The following is an 18457-nucleotide window of genomic DNA, read 5'->3' as shown; positions in this document are numbered from 1 at the left end:
GGGGGGTTCCCACTTAACAGGGAAACAAAGCAGATTACTCACACAGATTTGCTACATGATTCATCAACGAATATATATACTACTCATTGAGCATTTAATTGCTCTCTTCCTGACCACACAATGTTCTAACCAAATTCTACATTCATTGCCTTTTACTCCACTCAGTCAGTCAGTCAGTTTGGGATTTTGTGAATTTCAAAAGTAAGCTCACAATCTTTCATATCCCATTGTATCCAGAGACCAGCAACTTTGCAACCAGTACTTGTTTCAAGTACAAGCCTAGCCAGCTGGCATTGGTTATGATGATGAACTCTTCACCCTGAAGACTTCAACTCTAGTGATCTCATTCCACATAATATTCAAACTATATTATCAACTACTGCTTGCTCAGTTGCATAACTCAAAGTACCGTCAAAAATATCGGGGTAGTGCGCTTCGCTGCACTCCCCCCCCCAAAAAAGTGAAAAAAAGTATTTATTATTTAACATCTCCCTAAAAGTCAGTGATCCGTGCCTCAATGCAAATACTCAGCGAAAACACTACCATAGTAACAACCAGTGGTATAGTTTGCTATGACAATGATGTAGTCAATATTAACCCCTGTTACTATATACAGTACCAAGTTCATTTGAAGTTCAGCAGGTATAAGCACACCCAGAGAACTGCCCTGCCTCCACAGGTGAAAGTTACGAGGATTTATGGTTAACAGAAAAGAATAGAGAGAATATCATATCGCTCTGTGCTGGTGAAGGAACTGATCAGATGTAAACAACAGATCACCTGTTGTTAGAGAATTCAATGCAATATGGAGGGGGGAAATAAACAACCTGGAACTAAAACCTTTCTTTCTTTTTTATCTTTTCTTTTTTTAAGTGCTCAGTGTGCACTCCAGGTAACTGAATGAAAGCTAAAGAATTAGTAACATGAAGGATTGAATAATTTATGTGATCCATGGCAATAAAAACACACTAGTTACAGTGACTAACATGCCATAAAGGAGAGACCTTTGGCAAGGAAGGTGAGGTGGGGATAACTACAATTCTTTCCCATTCCAGTGAACACGAGTAAAGAAACGGAAAAATTCTCTAAATTTATAGCATATATAGATTTGTTATTTGAAATCTTTCAAGCGTAATAGTTTATCCCATACCAGACACCCCCCCCCCCCGGCACACAGACACCCTTTTCTTTTGACTCCATTCTCCACCTCATCTCAGCGACCTACTTTTCTGAACAATGGCAATGGTATTAAAAGACAAACTGGCTTGTATGTCAACTGACATATCTATGTATATGAACTAAAGCACAGTGACTTGCATTGCTGAACTATTGCAAGCTTCAATCAATAGCAAAGTTTGGCATCAGCAGAGCCTATTATATGGTGAGAACTGTGTACCAGCACATTAGATTATGACTTACGCAGCCAGGATGCAGCCCCCGCGGCACCCCCTCTATCGAACATGTATGTGGTGCCTTGCATCCAGTGCATTAGAAACTACTACCGAAAGCGAATGGCGCACGCTTTCATCCCAAATTGCGTGCCACTCATCAAATCTGTCTTATTAATTAAGTTCAGCAATTTGAAATCTTCGTTCACGCTCATATAAACTAGACTTCAAAAGCACTTAGCTCCTTCGGTATCCCTTGCAAATTGATTAAACATTTTGTGCTGATGACTAAGATATTCTCCAAACTATCTTGATGACACAATGTTTTTTTATTGCCGCTCAAAAGTGTTACTAACGTTTTCTCACTTTTACCTCCTTGTGTTTCCTGAGAACCTGACAACCTTCTTCCTTACAAGTATAATTTCTGACCCGATGAATGGAAATCCACTAAATGTGATATTCTAATTGGTACTTTGGCGAACACTAAACAATGGGGCGCCCATTCAGAATCTGACCGGCCGAATATAATCACCGTCTCTCAATCCAGTGTCCTCTCTCGACCTCTCTGATGTCCATATTTTTCTATGTTTAAGTTTTAACGACTTACTGCCGAATAGGGATTGGCTTTCATTGATAAAAGAAAAGAAAAGAAACAAGAGGTACTGTAGATCCCCCCCTTTGCCTCCCCCCCACTCTTTGCAGATGTGACACAATATATGGTAGTGGAATTCATCCCAAAAACGCACACAATGTGTATAGGTCTACACGGCAAGTTAGCAGGCATATGATGGAATATCAAAAAGAAAAAAACTTCCTATGTTTGTCTTACAAATGCTAAGAGGATGTGGTTTTTGCCACATAGATGCCCAGAAAAATTTCCCAGCAATTTTGCCAAGCAATGAACTGAAAAAAAAATCCAGGGTATGATTTAATGGTGATCATATAGAGTTCATAGCATCAATTTTCCTGTCATCAGGATTTAGGTACTTGGTAATTTCACATGAAACTAGTTTGGACAAGCTTGATCAAAATGTCACCTGACGTTCACTGCCCACCTGTTCTTAGCAAGTGAATAACAAGTGAAGAAAACTTTACCAGTCAATGTTTGAGGGGGGGAAAAAATTGATGATTTTTTTCCGGACTTAGATATCTTGCTGTGTTATTTAAACACTTTACTTGCCTCAGATCTTTAAAGGATCAAAAGATAAAAGCGGTCCAGAAATATCATCTGGACGGATAGCAATGTTTCATAACAGTCTATAACATATCAAAAGTACTGTTGTGCCTAGCGCCATCCTTACCGATAGCAGTGTACCTAACAGTCTATAACATATCAATAGTACTGTTGTGCCTAGAGCCATCCTTACCGATAGCAGTGTACCTAACAGTCTATATACATATCAATAGTACTGTTGTGCCTAGCGCCATCCTTATCGATAGCAGTGTACCTAACAGTCTATAACATATCAATAGTACTGTTGTGCCTAGAGCCATCCTTACCTATAGCAGTGTACCTAACAGTCTATAACATATCATCAATAGTACTGTTGTGCCTAGAGCCATCCTTACCGATAGCAGTGTACCTAACAGTCTATATACATTTCAATAGTACTGTTGTGCCTAGAGCCATCCTTACCGATAGCAGTGTACCTAACAGTCTATAACATATCATCAATAGTACTGTTGTGCCTAGAGCCATCCTTACCGATAGCAGTGTACCTAACAGTCTATAACATATCATCAATAGTACTGTTGTGCCTAGAGCCATCCTTACCGATAGCAGTGTACCTAACAGTCTATATACATATCAATAGTACTGTTGTGCCTAGCGCCATCCTTATCGATAGCAGTGTACCTAACAGTCTATAACATATCATCAATAGTACTGTTGTGCCTAGAGCCATCCTTACCGATAGCAGTGTACCTAACAGTCTATAACATATCATCAATAGTACTGTTGTGCCTAGAGCCATCCTTACCGATAGCAGTGTACCTAACAGTCTATATACATTTCAATAGTACTGTTGTGCCTAGAGCCATCCTTACCGATAGCAGTGTACCTAACAGTCTATAACATATCATCAATAGTACTGTTGTGCCTAGAGCCATCCTTACCGATAGCAGTGTACCTAACAGTCTATAACATATCATCAATAGTACTGTTGTGCCTAGAGCCATCCTTACCGATAGCAGTGTACCTAACAGTCTATATACATATCAATAGTACTGTTGTGCCTAGAGCCATCCTTACCGATAGCTGTGTACCTAACAGTCTATAACATATCAATAGTACTGTTGTGCCTAGAGCCATCCTTACCGATAGCAGTGTACCTAACAGTCTATATACATATCAATAGTACTGTTGTGCCTAGAGCCATCCTTACCAATAGCTGTGTACCTAACAGTCTATAACATATCAATAGTACTGTTGTGCCTAGAGCCATCCTTATCGATAGCAGTGTACCTAACAGTCTATATACATATCAATAGTACTGTTGTGCCTAGAGCCATCCTTACCGATAGCTGTGTACCTAACAGTCTATAACATATCAATAGTACTGTTGTGCCTAGCGCCATCCTTACCGATAGCAGTGTACCTAACAGTCTATAACATATCAATAGTACTGTTGTGCCTAGAGCCATCCTTATCGATAGCAGTGTACCTAACAGTCTATAACATATCAATAGTACTGTTGTGCCTAGAGCCATCCTTATCGATAGCAGTGTACCTAACAGTCTATAACATATCAATAGTACTGTTGTGCCTAGAGCCATCCTTGAAAGGAAACACAAATGCAACCATCATTATTTGACAATGTGATTTAGAGTTACTGTCATGTACAACTTCTCCCAAAAGCACAAAAAAAATCTGATTCCTTTTGGGAGGTATCACCGATTCACTATTCCTCAGGCTGTGGACTTGTTCAAGTCTAATGATGACATCACTGGACCACACTGTGCTTCAAATTTTCATGTTTCTCTTTATTTATTACAATGTTTATTTCTTTGCAACGTTTTTAGCAAACGTTGAAATCTAACATGCTGTTCCCTGTTTACATGACCTAATAATGGCATATTGGGCTTGGGTCAGTATTCTACCTTGAAAATGTGGAAAGAGAAGAAGGAGAAGGTTTCGTGGACATATAAGGTACTACAATGTGAACTCAATGTTAACGTGTACTCACTGTCGGGAGACGTCATCACATGTATCGTTTCTGAAGGGTCACTCCCAGTCCTTTTACTGAACGCTACTACACACACCACGTACTCTGTGTAGGGTGTGATTCTCGTGCTGACCGTGTAAGAGGTTTCCTGCGTGGGAAACATCTCCTGTTCACCTAGGAACACAAAAAACAGAGTAATCAAACATAAGTGGCAGTCATTTCACCAACTACCACAACAGAATTCACCTAATAACAAGTGGTAAGCAACTAAGCTTACAAACATCAAATGACCTCCCTCCACCTCCTCCCCCTCCCTCCTCCACCCCCCACCGTAAAAACAAGGAGCATTAAAGATACAGTAGCTCAAATATGATACAGTAAGATAGCATTGCATGTGTGTCTAAGACCACCACCAAAACAAAATTATCATTTCACAAGAGTACAAAACTCTTCTGGCTTCTTCAGTGTGTTGCTGAAGAGAATACAGACAGTGACTGGCTGATCTGAAAATGGCTGAGAACACTTCTGTCTCTCTATCTTAATACGTCTTGCTAAAACTAAAGGCAGACACTGTTTGAGGAAGTGCATAGTCACATTGACATGATGGGGGAAGGCAGAGTGGTGGGGAGTGGGGGTGGGGGGTATCATGGGAGGAGTTACACCGGTTTGTCAGTCTTAGTGTTACTCAATACGAAACTGTGGGTAATGGTACTGGCCCTGTACACATCAGGGTATTTTTTTTCCTTCTGGTCAGAAAGGCATCTTATCTTGGAACCTACATGCACCCTGATGATAAATCTTGTTCATCTAATGGTACTTTTTTGTGTAAACCCAGCCAGAGAGAGGAGACAGGAAGCCCCATTTTGGAATTTCAAGCATGCATGACCTGCTCCATCATTTGCACCAAACTATACAGATGTTTTATCACTATGACCAGGTTTGACCAAATATAAACCCTAATAGGACTGACTACCATGCAATTTTATGTCATATTTCTTTTACTGTTTTGACCCATTCTGACCACCTCTTTTGACTCCAAGTGACCTATGACTGTCATAATCAGTACACCTGTTACGACCAATCGTCTGCTGACCACTGTGACCAAGTTTGATAAAAAAATCTCAAATATAACACACCCCCAGCTATGAGGGAGGGGGAGGGGAGGGGGAGGGGGGTGGGGTAGGCTCTCTGCTTGGTTTCATGGTGCTGACCTTTCATGAAACCCAAATGACCTTTGACCTACTTTTGGTTGATGATATTGTGACTCTCTTAATGTATGTTACAATTTCACGAAGTTTTGGTAACAATTTAGTAAAAGTGAGCAGTAACCCTTCAACCATTGCTAACATATGGACAGATGGACAGATGGAACCCACATGTATTGCCATGACACAAGCTCAAGTACTTGAGCTAAAAATATATCAATAAATTAATTAAGTTGCAAAATATGAAACAACCAGCTGTCGACATTCAGTGAATAAGACCTAGTAAGTTGCTGCCAGAAGCCCAAAACTACATCATCTGTGCTTATATGACCAAAAGTAACCTAAAAGTCTTTTTGCTAAAATTGGTGTCCAATTGGGGTCAAGTTGAGTTTATAGTTTAATTCCAAGGATAAGGAGCCAACGGAAGCTGTTTCAAATCCTATTGAAAGAACAAAGCCACTTCCCATTTCCATAACTTTGCATACAACAAATACCAGACACATAGATGGACAACTCCACTCAACAAAACTGCATAGCAAATTTGAACAGATCAAAGAGTATCTGGTTCTTTATTATTTTGGAAAACCTAGTGGGCAGGGTTGGGGCAGGGGGGGGTGGGGAGGACTGACACACTTAAACTGCTACACCATCCTGCCATCACCTTCTTACTATTCTTAATAGAGACCAACCTTTGACCTACCTGTTTCAACCTTTCCTTCAAAATTTTAAACTTGCAAATACCCGGCCATGCCAAAAAGAAGTGAAGAAAAAAGAAAACAGGGTACAGACACATGTTGATAGTTTTAGGTCATCGTATAGCATCCATTCTAAAGGGAATTAACAGATGTGTGTTGTGTCATGCATGATAAGGGGGAGACTTTTTTATGCAAATGTGTGGAACTTCTGATGTGCTGAACTACAGATGATTCAAACAAATTTAAAGCACCCGACCCTCCTTACTCTCCCTATCCCCTCCTACCCCCACCCTCTCTCTCCCAAACATATTTTTCAGCTCTACCTTTGCTAGTCTGGAAAGAATGAGAGTAAACAATTGCCCTGTGACTGACAAGGCATTTCTGGCCTCTGGGTTGAGGAGACCATCTTGAATCAAGGGCTGGATTTCTCCCCGACCGGGATTTCTGCCAAATTTGAAGCTAAATTGCACTTACCATGTGGATACTTGTAGTAGAGGACAGAGTAGAAAAATATGCCGCTTTCTGCTTCACTCCACTGCACATCGAACGAGGTGCTGGTGACATTGCTTATCGAGAGGTCTTGGGGTGGAGCTGGGTAGTTTCCTATTGGACAGGAACCATAACAAATCGTTTAAAACATGTGCTGTGTTTTGTAGGCAGGTGTCACACACCCACACACCTACAGTACGTACCTACGTATGCAAATGCACGCACATACACACACATGCATCAAACATAGAAAGATTCTGTATGCAAAACCTCTGATATATCTTTGCATAATTCATCTCTACATAGCAACCTGGCTATTCTTCAGACTATTTTACATAGCATTTTTGCCAGATGCAACAAGAGGATAAATTATTTCCTGTGATTTTGCAAAGCATGCCAATCATTTGGATCCTGAAAGCAGAGTATGATGAAATGTTGTATATCCTGTACAGAAAAAATATGTAATTTTATGTATCAACTTTCCTGTCATCAGCGATAACCCAAAATATGAGATCTGACAATGTTTCATTATATTACACTGATACTCAATCATGTCATTATTTAGGATTCAATGCAAATTACTGCTTGGTGTAAGCTTAACCATTAAAGGTTCAACTGGTTTGCATCAGTATTTAGATCATTCAGGTTTTGACCAGCATATCCCATCTTAAAGGAAGAGTGTAGGCTCAACATTGCTTTTCTTTTTACTTCTATTTTCTTAAGGTTAATTGAAGACCCTTAGAAACCAGAATCAGTCCCAGGTGGGTCGCGTTCTTTACAAATTTACTTTTTTGAGAAATAGCTCACTCAATATTAGTGCAGTTCATCAATGAAAGTGGCTGGACTACCTAGTCCAACAAAAGAAATACTGTAGACTACTGCCCCTCCTAATACTGAAATAACAAGTTCACAATGCATTGCAAATTTAATGGTATAAGATATGCCATCCATAGGTGCTCTTTATAAAGCCTTTTTTTTCTTTCATGTTTTGGTCGATGAACTAGAAATATTAACATGTAGCCTGAATTAGGGGGTGGGGGTTAGGGGAATGGGGGTAACAGATCATAAACTATTCAGCCTTAAAGGAGCATTCCAAACATATGACTGTAATAACTGGAAAAAAAGCCAGAGTATCATGTAACTGGCACTCTAATGTCCTTTGTTGTTGCATATATATATATATATATATATATATATATATATATATATACAAATTTTGATTTATATATATATATATATATATATATGCAACAACAAAGGACAATTTATATAAACTCTCTGAATTCTATCTAGAATCATTCTATGATATGTCAATAAATCTTAGTTTATACTGCACCTAGTAGGCCTCCTAACACCACACAACTTTTGTGTCAATGCGATTCAACGATATCATCTATTCAACAATCACTGTGTATATATTGTTGTCACATTGCCAATGTGATGCCAATCTGATACCAATCTGATGGGAGGGTGGGCTTCTCCAAAGCAAGCACCTGGTCATCATTCCTGTTGCATTTGCCATTGACCTAGCTAAAGGTACAGTATATATTAACACTCTAGCATCACAATAAGGCTACACCCAACAGAAACTACTCACTGGTAAACTGTTATAGAATTTAATTGACCGTGACCTTAGCTTGGGTATTCATGCTTGGTTACCTGGAAAATGCCAGGATGGGGTAATTTGGGACTTATCCTGATCAAAACAAGTCAATAGAATTACAGTGTATAATGAAAGTGCATTGGTCTTTCGATGACTGCAAAAACACACAGCATCATATATAGTTCAAACCAGAAAGCCAGTTGGGCTTTGTGATTCCTTGCCATTATAATTTGCTCAAAATTCAATACAACTATCTGACTAATGTAGAGAAAGTGAATTAAATCTGTCCAAGAATTAAATGAGAACCAAAAAAGATTTGTACATAAGCAATCCCTTGTGGACATGGTCACTGGTAAGGATTTTACAGTATAGAATTTTAAACCAAAGTGTTTCAAAAATCCAGAAAGAACAGTCTTCCTATGTGAAATATAGACACATTTTACCAAATTTGAGCTAGCAAATCCCTTTAATAGTTGTTGAGCATTACATGACATTGTTTATCAAAGTTCTGCTGAAATAGTTTTGAGAAATTGGCCAAGTTTGCCACCATTTGAGATAACCTGTTGATCCCTTAAGCCAGTTTGCTTCATTTGAGATAACCTGTCCACCCCTTGAAGCTCAGCATGAAAACTGATAGGAGGTTTAAGTGTACGTTTAAAGCAAGAAGATGCACTCTGAGGCAGATTTCGTGACCTGGATGGCCAAGTACCTTTCATTGAGGACCTATAGAGCCCCTTCACAGAACTTAACTAGAGCCCCTTCACAGATCCGGGTTCGATTCCTACCTTCGCCTGATGAGTCCCAAAAGGACGAAACCGGTCGTGAAGTGGAATTTTTCTGGTGTGTTATGCTTTATTGATTTACTATATATATATATATCTATATATATATATATATATATATATATATATATATATATATATCAACTATTTGTGACTATAAAAAAAAAATAAAACATCAACTGATTTTAAATCAAGATTAAACTGAGAAATCAGGGTACTTTAAACCCATCTGAGATCAGCGGAGGTACTCTTACCTAAAAATCGGACCTCCGTCTGTGACATGGCTTCACCTGCAATGTTGCTAGCGATGCACTGGTATACCCCGGCATCGCTTCCTCTCGGCATCCGTACCATTAGAGTGGAACCATCCTCCCTGAGAATGAATTGTGTACCTTGCTTCACCCTCTCACCATCTTTCAACCACGTATGCTGAGGCTGTGTCCCATTGGCCACACATTTCAACACCAGCTTTCTGCCACGTGTTGCAGAGGTCACCAGCTTTAAAGGCTGTAAGATGACAGGTGGCTCTGTGAAGTAAAAAAAAAAAAGGGGGGGGGAAACGATTAAATCATTAATAATTTGATTTTCACTTACCAATGAAATCTTCCCAATCCCTCTCCCTGTCCTTCCCCTCCCCCCCCCCCACAAAAAAAAACAAGAGTAAATATTGTGAGTTCTAAGACTAACTGCAGAAAATATTGTTTGAGAGTTATTTCTGCCTATAGATCCATACAGATTTCTTGTACTGTTGTTAGTTAGATGATGATGTGACATACTGGAATAGGATATGTGCACTGCTATAGCTGTGATTTACAATCTAAAAGCAATTATGTGCTTACTACTCTAAACACCATAATGGATGTTGGTCCATTTACCATATAATATATAGACCTAGGCATGCTAAGCCCTGCGGGCTCCATGTTGACATTTCGTTTCCAGAAATGCTAACTTATCATTTCTCTGTATATGTTATAAGCAAGGGAATAACAACCTGGGTCTCATGTTGCACACTACATATATACAGAAATTGTTTAAAATTGCCATACAAATGCAAATGGTTTACTGAGAGCCGGAAATTGTTACAGTTTTCATGATGAAAAACAAAAATTTAAACCCTCAAATTTTTTAGCTATGTAGATTATTAACACACCTATCACTGAATCTCACACTGTTGCAACCATAGCGATAAATACAACGCATACAACTCTTAACAAATGACAAGAACGGAGGACTCAATTACATTTTCGTCCACAGGTTTTCACTCGAAAAAATATAGCAAATTTGACTTTTTTCATAGGTGACCGGCATTTTGTCCATCAAGCGATCCATCCAATCCAGCACTGTGCAATACTGAAACGCCTGCTCATAAGTTGGTCGTATATTTCGCTTGGTTGACCAAGCACTGTTTATTTATTTACAGCGTTAGTTAAACAGGATACAGATGTATATGCTGAATTTTGTTTATTTATAAATTGATGATAAAACACAGGCAGGCTATTCTCATAATGAGAAGGGAAAAAAAGAAACCAAAATTCTGTAAAATGCAATAGTTGTTTAATCTTATGAAAGCTTGTGCTGTTCAAACAATATTATCAAACAGAACACAAGGTTGCAGGTTTTCTCTGATCAATGTTAGAGATGCAGGGGGTGCAAGGGGCAAGGGCGAGCTTTAGGGGTATCCCTCAGGATCACCAGATCTGTTAAACAAAAACAATCCTCAAAACTAACTGGTTTGCTCATTTCACACCAGCAATGATGGTGGATTTACAAGTGGGGAATGATGGAGGGGTCGGTGTATCTGTGAGTCAACAGTTAAAACTTACAAGAGCTGTAGAACGTATGTGTGTTGGAACGGAACGTCGCATATTTACATGGGTTAACTGATTTACTGACCTAGAGGCAGAGTTACTCTTACAGTAGCCGGTGGATCCGGAGGAAGAGGACGACTAGTTGTTTATGACAAATTCAGATTATATTGTGACTAAATTCAATACTATTCTCATTCTCGGACCACCAAAAAAAAGGGGGGGCGCCTGGATGATCGACCGACCAAATACATGATCTGCAGTATGTAAAACCAATCATCCTACATTTGACTCCAGCTAATACAGTCTGAATGATGTCCTTGTTATTCAGAGTCAGGGCCACGACCCATCTTGTGGTCGCCAAAAATTTCTTGGAGGTATCTCCAACAAATTTGGAAGAAAAGAGAGAAAAAGTGGAAAAAAACCTTGTACACAAATTACCTTCAAAAGTTGCAAAAATTTACGACATTTTGCAATTAAGTTGCACCCTCAATTACTGAAAAGAAAATTCTCTAACGTGAGACGGGATACCTCCCCCTCCCCCCTGCAGACCAGCTTTCCCAGGGACCCCAGCATTCGCAAAACTAGAGGGTCACCAACATGATGCAGGTGCAGGGTAGAAATTGAAGACCAGAGTAACTATATTATTGGTTGGCAGGGTTTGACTTAACGCTCTGTACATCCTCTACAAAACCTGTTGGTGCATAACACTTAATCTTTTGCCACTTTAGCTGCAAACGACCCCGTGACTTTGAAAACTACCAGCAAAATCTTGTACTCTTACTAAAAGGCTTTCAAAACATATGTTGAAAGTTTGTTGTATTAAAGGGATATTCAAGTGGCTCAAGTTGAGTACTTCTCAAATGCCGGTCCAATTCTCAAATTGTGCGACCAAACGAAGATGTGGATTTTGTCATAAATTTTGGTTGTACTTTCTTGTGAATGCCTCCGAATACCTGTTTTTTAATGTTAGTGTAGCTTTGTATGTAAATTGTCACCCTGTGCGCCACTGCAGTATCACTTTAACTGTGCTTCAATTGCAGGGTCATTGGAGATCGTAAAGACCTCCACAAAAGTAGAGCCTAGTGTGTAATGTCTGAAAGAGTAAAAGGGAAAATTCCCCTAGGCAAAAAATTTATCTCAACATATTTAGCAGGGTCCAAATGAAACACAGCAGCTGATAAGTGTTATACTGCTACTTCGCAAACTAGTGGCGCAACCCATATGGTCATGGGAGTTTTGCAGGTTGAAAATTTTCCGATAAGGCTTTTTAAGCTTGTTGATGTCCATAGTCAAAGCTGTAGCTTTCATGCATTCTAAGGGTAGGGAGTATGGTGGGTTGTGGCTCAGTCCCCATTGAAACGCCTAAACTTTGCAGGCAGCTCTGTTGTACAATCAAGTTTGTATCTATAGCTTTAAATTAAAAGGTGAACAGTGACAAAAAAAATTGAATTCTGAATTAACCAAGTTAGAGGTTTATCAATGTACAATATGCTACTCTGTAAAATACATGCATTTCCCTTGACACAGGTCAGATTTCGGTCAAGTTAGACCCTCAGCAGTCAGGCTCGCTGCGGAATGTCGGCTCCAAAGGTGCGTGCGTGGCTGATTACATCTGGATGTTAGGCCAGAAATTCCATGTGGGATTTCTGACTGGTAGATTCGGAGAGGGTAGTGACCTTACAGAGGGTCATTTGAAGGGTGCACTGAAATTAAGAATGTAACCATTTGCAAGTTATGGTATATCGACACATGTATGTATGCAGGATACATGTATAAAAGAGAAACAAATAAATGACCTAAAAAGGTGGGGGGGGGGGATTGGGTGGGGGGCCTCAAAAACAACATCTAATAGTCAAGGGAGAGAGAGAGACATGTGCAACTCATTACATGCAGATAAAAGCTCCACATGTTCAGTTTTTCAGCTTGACTGTGGATGTGAATGTCAAATTGTTAGTGAACATTTTGGCACATTTATCTCCTTATGGTACGACAACGTCTTTAAGTTAGGTGGTCAACTTCGAGGGCAGTGAAAGCACTACTGCATTTATAAGGACGGGAAGTTTCATGCATCAGATACAGTTTCTAGGTTATAATAGTATACTGAGCCTAGGCAAATATATCACACCTTGGTGGTGAAATTCAAAGATACAGTACTGGGTATTGCAGTATATATGTACACACTGCTATACACTGCACTGTACACTGTCCTGGTTAGGACAAAAATCCCTGGTTAGAAGGTGGGAAACCTGTGTTGACGCAGCACTGCTTCACTGTTGTGTGGCTAGAAATTGGAAATCAGACCCTGCACATATGATGAAACAGAGTATCACATTCACGAGTGACTACGCCACCGTCCTCGCACAGAAGGTGTAGCAGAGCCCACTAACGCGTAATGACACAATACGGGAAATTACTTGAATATGCGCATATTCATCAACACTAGTTTGGTATTGAATAAGGTGAACTTGAGACACTGTACATGTAACTCTAGATTATATCAACGTATGGGAAAATGCATGGGAAATGGTACTCGATGAGACGAACAGTTTCCCAACGCACAAACGCACTGTATTATGAAATATTTAAATATTTCTGCTGCTATTATTACTTCACACAGCTTACAGATATGGAGCGATGACTTCAAGAGCTCAACTCTTGTCGAACACCTACGACAACTCCTATGCAAGTTATGCAAATGAAGTCGATTGTGACCCAATCAGGAACGGGAATCCAGACAAGACGCAAGCCCTAATTTATTTTCAGAATTTGGCTCTTCAATCTACAGCTTTATCTTGGACAATTGACTGTGATCTTCAAAACACTGAAAAGCCATGATTTACAAGCAGCGTCTTGATTTACAATAATTACCATGTGCTTTCTGAAACATGTTTACCTACAGGCAAATCTGGCCTTTGAAAAAGAAGAAGAGACATTGTTGGGTGGTCAGTTTGTACCAGTGCTGTATCCTGAGAGACCAACTATAATTCCAACTTAACATAGCATTTTCTTTTATTCAGCGGTGCCAAAGCTCCCCTGAGGAACGTGTACATAATGAACTCACAGCATGCCCGGCTGCTAATTCACTACGCACAAAGTAAATTTTGCCACTCGCTCGCTGCCTGCTGCACAAATGAAGACAGCCTCTCTGTAATCTAGAAGGCTTTAATTTGAAATGCACTGTCAGAAATATCGTCAATTTAGATGTTTCCCTCAGCAGTTTGTGTACCCGCTGTAAAAGCGAACGAGGCTTTCGGTGAAGTGCGTGGATGGAAGCCTGCCGTATTATAAGCGAAACTGCTTCCGTCGTTACTCGGAATAGAATGACCGATCGGAAGGGACGAGCACTATTGGATACGTTAAGAGATGCAGGTGAATAATCTGTCACTGGCGTAATGAGGAGAAAACGGAATGATTAACTCCATCGATATTTTTGGGGGGGGGGGATACCGATGGTAGGACGAGCAAAGACAGAAAATAGTGAGCAGAGTACTTCAATTGCGAGGAATTACCTGGAATACAAACTAAGTGTCAGATCATATAATATGTGTGTGTATGTGTGTGTGTGGTTAAATGTATGTGTGTGTGTGAAAGAAGGAGTGAGATGTTGTATTTGTCAATTGTGACCCAATCAAGAACGGGAATCCAAACAAGACGCAAGCTCTAATTTATTTCCAGAATTTGGCTCTTCAATCTACAGCTTTATCTTGGACAATTGACTGTGATCTTCAAAACACTGAAAAGCCATGATTTACAATAATAACCATGTGCTTCTGAAACACCTTTACCACAGGCAAATCTGGCCTTTGAAAAAAAGAAGAAAGGTAGGGTGGTCAGTTTGTACCACTGTATCCTCAGAGACCAACTAAAATTCCAATTTAACATACCATTTTCTTTTATTCAGAGGTGCCAAAGTTTATACTAAGTCATGTTGCCACTTAGTCATTCATTGGATGTAACCATTTATCAAAATGTGGTTTTCATATTTTGACCACTGTTGAAGATTTCACTGTTAACATATGCACTACACTGCACAAAATTAGGCTTCATCTACTCAACATGGTGATTCATCATCATGCAAAAGTATGACATAATCCATTCTTCTCTCCTTGAGGTATTATGCCAGCAAATTTCTGATTTATTTTTTAACCTTCCCCGCATCCCAATGATCTCGAAAGATCCTTGACCCCTCTTTAAACAATCTAGGCTTCATCTACCCAATATGGAACATCAACATGCATACTATAAAAACAATCAAAGGTTCTCTTCTTGAGATATCAGTTTCAAAAAGGTTTTTAGACTTCAAATGACCTTAACTGACTGCTATGAAAATGAAAGTTTTTAAACCTAATGGTACTAAAGTACATCTACCTAGACTAAAAGGTATGAAGTTCATCCAAGCTTTACTTTTGAATTAATCATATTTACAAGGTATTCAGATTGTGACATTTTGTTGACCTCAAATGCCCTTAAACTTCCCTCCCTCCCCTCCCTTTCCCCACCCCTTCCCCTCCGCTACCCCTCCCCTTCCACAAGCAAAAGTAGGACTTTTGAGCTCACTAAGATGGATCCTATGAAGGTAACTATCCTGTACTTTTTTTGTTATCGTGTTTATTTGCCAAAAATCACCCAAGCATAGATTCCCTTTGCTTTTAACAAGGGAATGAACAGAAGCTGAACAAACTCATGAAGCAAGCTGTTTAAATGGTACATCACCCTTCGTATCTCTTCACTGGTCTATTTACCCCAAACAGGTACTTCAAGTGGCTAGTAGTGTCACATTACCTGATCTACCAAAATAAATGTAGGAGGGGACATGGGGGATTTGGGTACATGCTGAAATACTCCATATCCCCTGTACAAGAAAGGTTAAAGGTTAAAAAGTTCTTATTATATTGCAGATTTTCACTGCAGAAACTGACCTCTCTTGGCGTGGGCTACTTTCATTGTTCACATTTATTAATCATTCTTCCCTTTCTTCTTGTAAGGAGCCCCTCAATCCTGTACCACGATTTGTGCACTTTTTGTTTTCTCTTAAATTTCTTCATTCTTTTTTTGACTACTCCTTGGCCAGCCTCCAGCGTACCACTCAAGGAGTATCCGATGGCCCCACTCTGACGTAATTAATTCACCTGCTGCTCTGCCGTTAGAATATAGATAGCCGCACGTAGGATGGCCGTACGAGCAGCGAGTCGCATCTCGTTATGCATGAACGGGAATTGTACTCTTACTGTTTTATTTTACGGAGACGTGTTTTGGCTGGAGAACTTACGAAAATACGATTCGCACGAATGTCAATCACTTCAATTTGCATTTTTGGCAATCGGAGCTGTTCCAGGCATCTCATTTGCACAAAATGGGCTGCATGAGGCTTGCCATGTAGCACGTGAAAGTGTGAGCCAGAATTCAGAACTTTGACAGGGTTATTGTCCGTTTTTTTCCGTTCCTGTTTTTTTTCTAAATCATATCCACGCTCTTATGATGATGGAGCATGACTAAGTATATATCATACACAAGAAGAGAAATGAATTATTAAATAATAAAATATTCTGTAGTTAAGGGTAATTCTGCTTGGATCACACCAATAGAACAGAGTGACGTCCCCGTGTCAAGGAGTCTAGCATATATGTACAACAATTCCCCGGATTTTTGGTTCTTAAAAATTTGGAAAAAAGTCATTTAATTAGTCTTCTTGCGCTGATCTTTGGTGGAGTTTTAAAAACCGCTCAATGTGAAGTGGAATATTAAAACTAGAATGCCACCAAACTTAAGTGATTCCTTGCCACCGTTTTATATGAGGACATTTGATGTGAAATGTGCACAGGGCATCATATCCAGTATTAACTAGACCACTGTTAACTAGAGCTGCTCTCATCTAGGTCTAGATACCAAGTATGACGTTAATTAGAAACATCATGATTAACAAATTTTTTCATGCTTTGACCTCTGCTGAACTCAAATGACATTTGACTTTTATAGAAAAGAGACGACGACGACGGCGGTGGCGACGGCGACGACGACGAAGACGACGACGAAGAAGAAGACGAAGAAGAAGAAGACGAAGAAGAAGAAGAAGAAAATGGAAACTACTGTACCAGGGTAGGACCCTGGGAGCAAATACGAACAGGGATTCTTTGTTATTTTCTGAATACTTGTCATAACCAGGGTTGTTTTCGATCAAATCTGGCATTCATCCAGCAAGATGGCCGATCAGCTTTTCAAATAAGCAATCGTATTGCTTCCTAACACTTCCCTTTCTATAACTGAACACCTAACAAGGAATGCGAAATTCTCTCAGTGGGCACTGGGAAGCGGAGATCGGCTTACCGTAAACTTTCAATGGAGCTGGGAAGGTCTCGCTCTCTGCGGTTGTCCCGTCAGTGACGGTACAGACATAGATGGCACTGTCATTCAAAGCCAGATTATGAAACAGAAGGTTGCCGTGGCCGTGGCGTGACACACCCTGAGAACGAATTGGTAGATTATCTGCAAATATTGAAAAAAGAAAAGCAAAATCACGATTAGCAACATTGGCAAACCAAAGAGAAGCTGGAAGGGGAGGGGAGAGAGGGAAGGTGGAGAGAGAAGAATGGATCTCACAGAAAGACTCATTTCATCTCATGACAATTTCACTTGATGAATGGTGAGAAGCCTGATTCCCCTCCCACAGCCCTCCTCCTCCCCCCCCCCTTCCACCACCACCACTTTTTCAAGCAAAGGTGAGAACCCAGGTTCGTCATGTGGCAACGTTCGGGTACGTTACTAGATCCAAAAGATTTGGATAGATGATGTGGTCTGTCAAAGAATACTCTCACTCAAATATTTTCACCTCATTAACCATAAGCGTTGTGCGGTAGTGCAAATTTCACACGACCAGTAGTGTTGCAACATGAATCCAGGTATCGTAACTACTACCGGGATTTTCCTCAACATTTCACAAAGCACTTAATTCAGAGACTGTCAATGTCAGAATGGCATAGGCTAGGCTAACTACATACTCTTACACACACGGTTATCAAAAAAGACATCCAAAATAACGCGTCATATTAGGGCCTTTATTTTTTAACATACACTTTCAAAAACGAAAGCACAATCCTTGGAAAAAAAGCACCCCACATGATCCTTCATTCTTACTCGACGTACGATATTAGATTAACATACATGTTCGCATGTGGATAAAATCTGTAATCCCTATACAAACAGAAATTGGGAATTCCCCAATAATTCCATGATACTGGAATTGGGCAACTCTTCAAGTTCAAAAGTTCACACTCCAAAGTTTTCAACTATCAACAAGTCACCAGTGTTTGGAACTTCAGACAAGAA

The 18457-nt window shown here is 39.8% G+C and overlaps 1 protein-coding gene across 1 annotated transcript in view; it reads right to left on the bottom strand.

Moving 5' to 3' along the window:
* LOC139966982 (protogenin B-like) overlaps window positions 1–18457 on the bottom strand; it is an 80747-nt gene that overhangs the window by 18819 nt on the left and 43471 nt on the right. The window contains exons 5-8 of the mRNA XM_071970527.1: window positions 17459–17617; window positions 9581–9853; window positions 6927–7055; window positions 4574–4726 (exon numbers count right to left, since the gene is read on the bottom strand). Of these exons, the coding sequence (XP_071826628.1) occupies window positions 4574–4726; window positions 6927–7055; window positions 9581–9853; window positions 17459–17617 (714 nt within the window). The remainder of the gene's footprint in view (window positions 1–4573; window positions 4727–6926; window positions 7056–9580; window positions 9854–17458; window positions 17618–18457) is intronic.

Source organism: Apostichopus japonicus, chromosome 4, assembly GCF_037975245.1.
Source record: "Apostichopus japonicus isolate 1M-3 chromosome 4, ASM3797524v1, whole genome shotgun sequence".
In the NCBI taxonomy this organism is placed as follows: domain Eukaryota; kingdom Metazoa; phylum Echinodermata; class Holothuroidea; order Aspidochirotida; family Stichopodidae; genus Apostichopus; species Apostichopus japonicus.
Note: the sequence above shows the minus strand (reverse complement) of the source record. Positions and strands in the feature narration are given on the sequence as shown.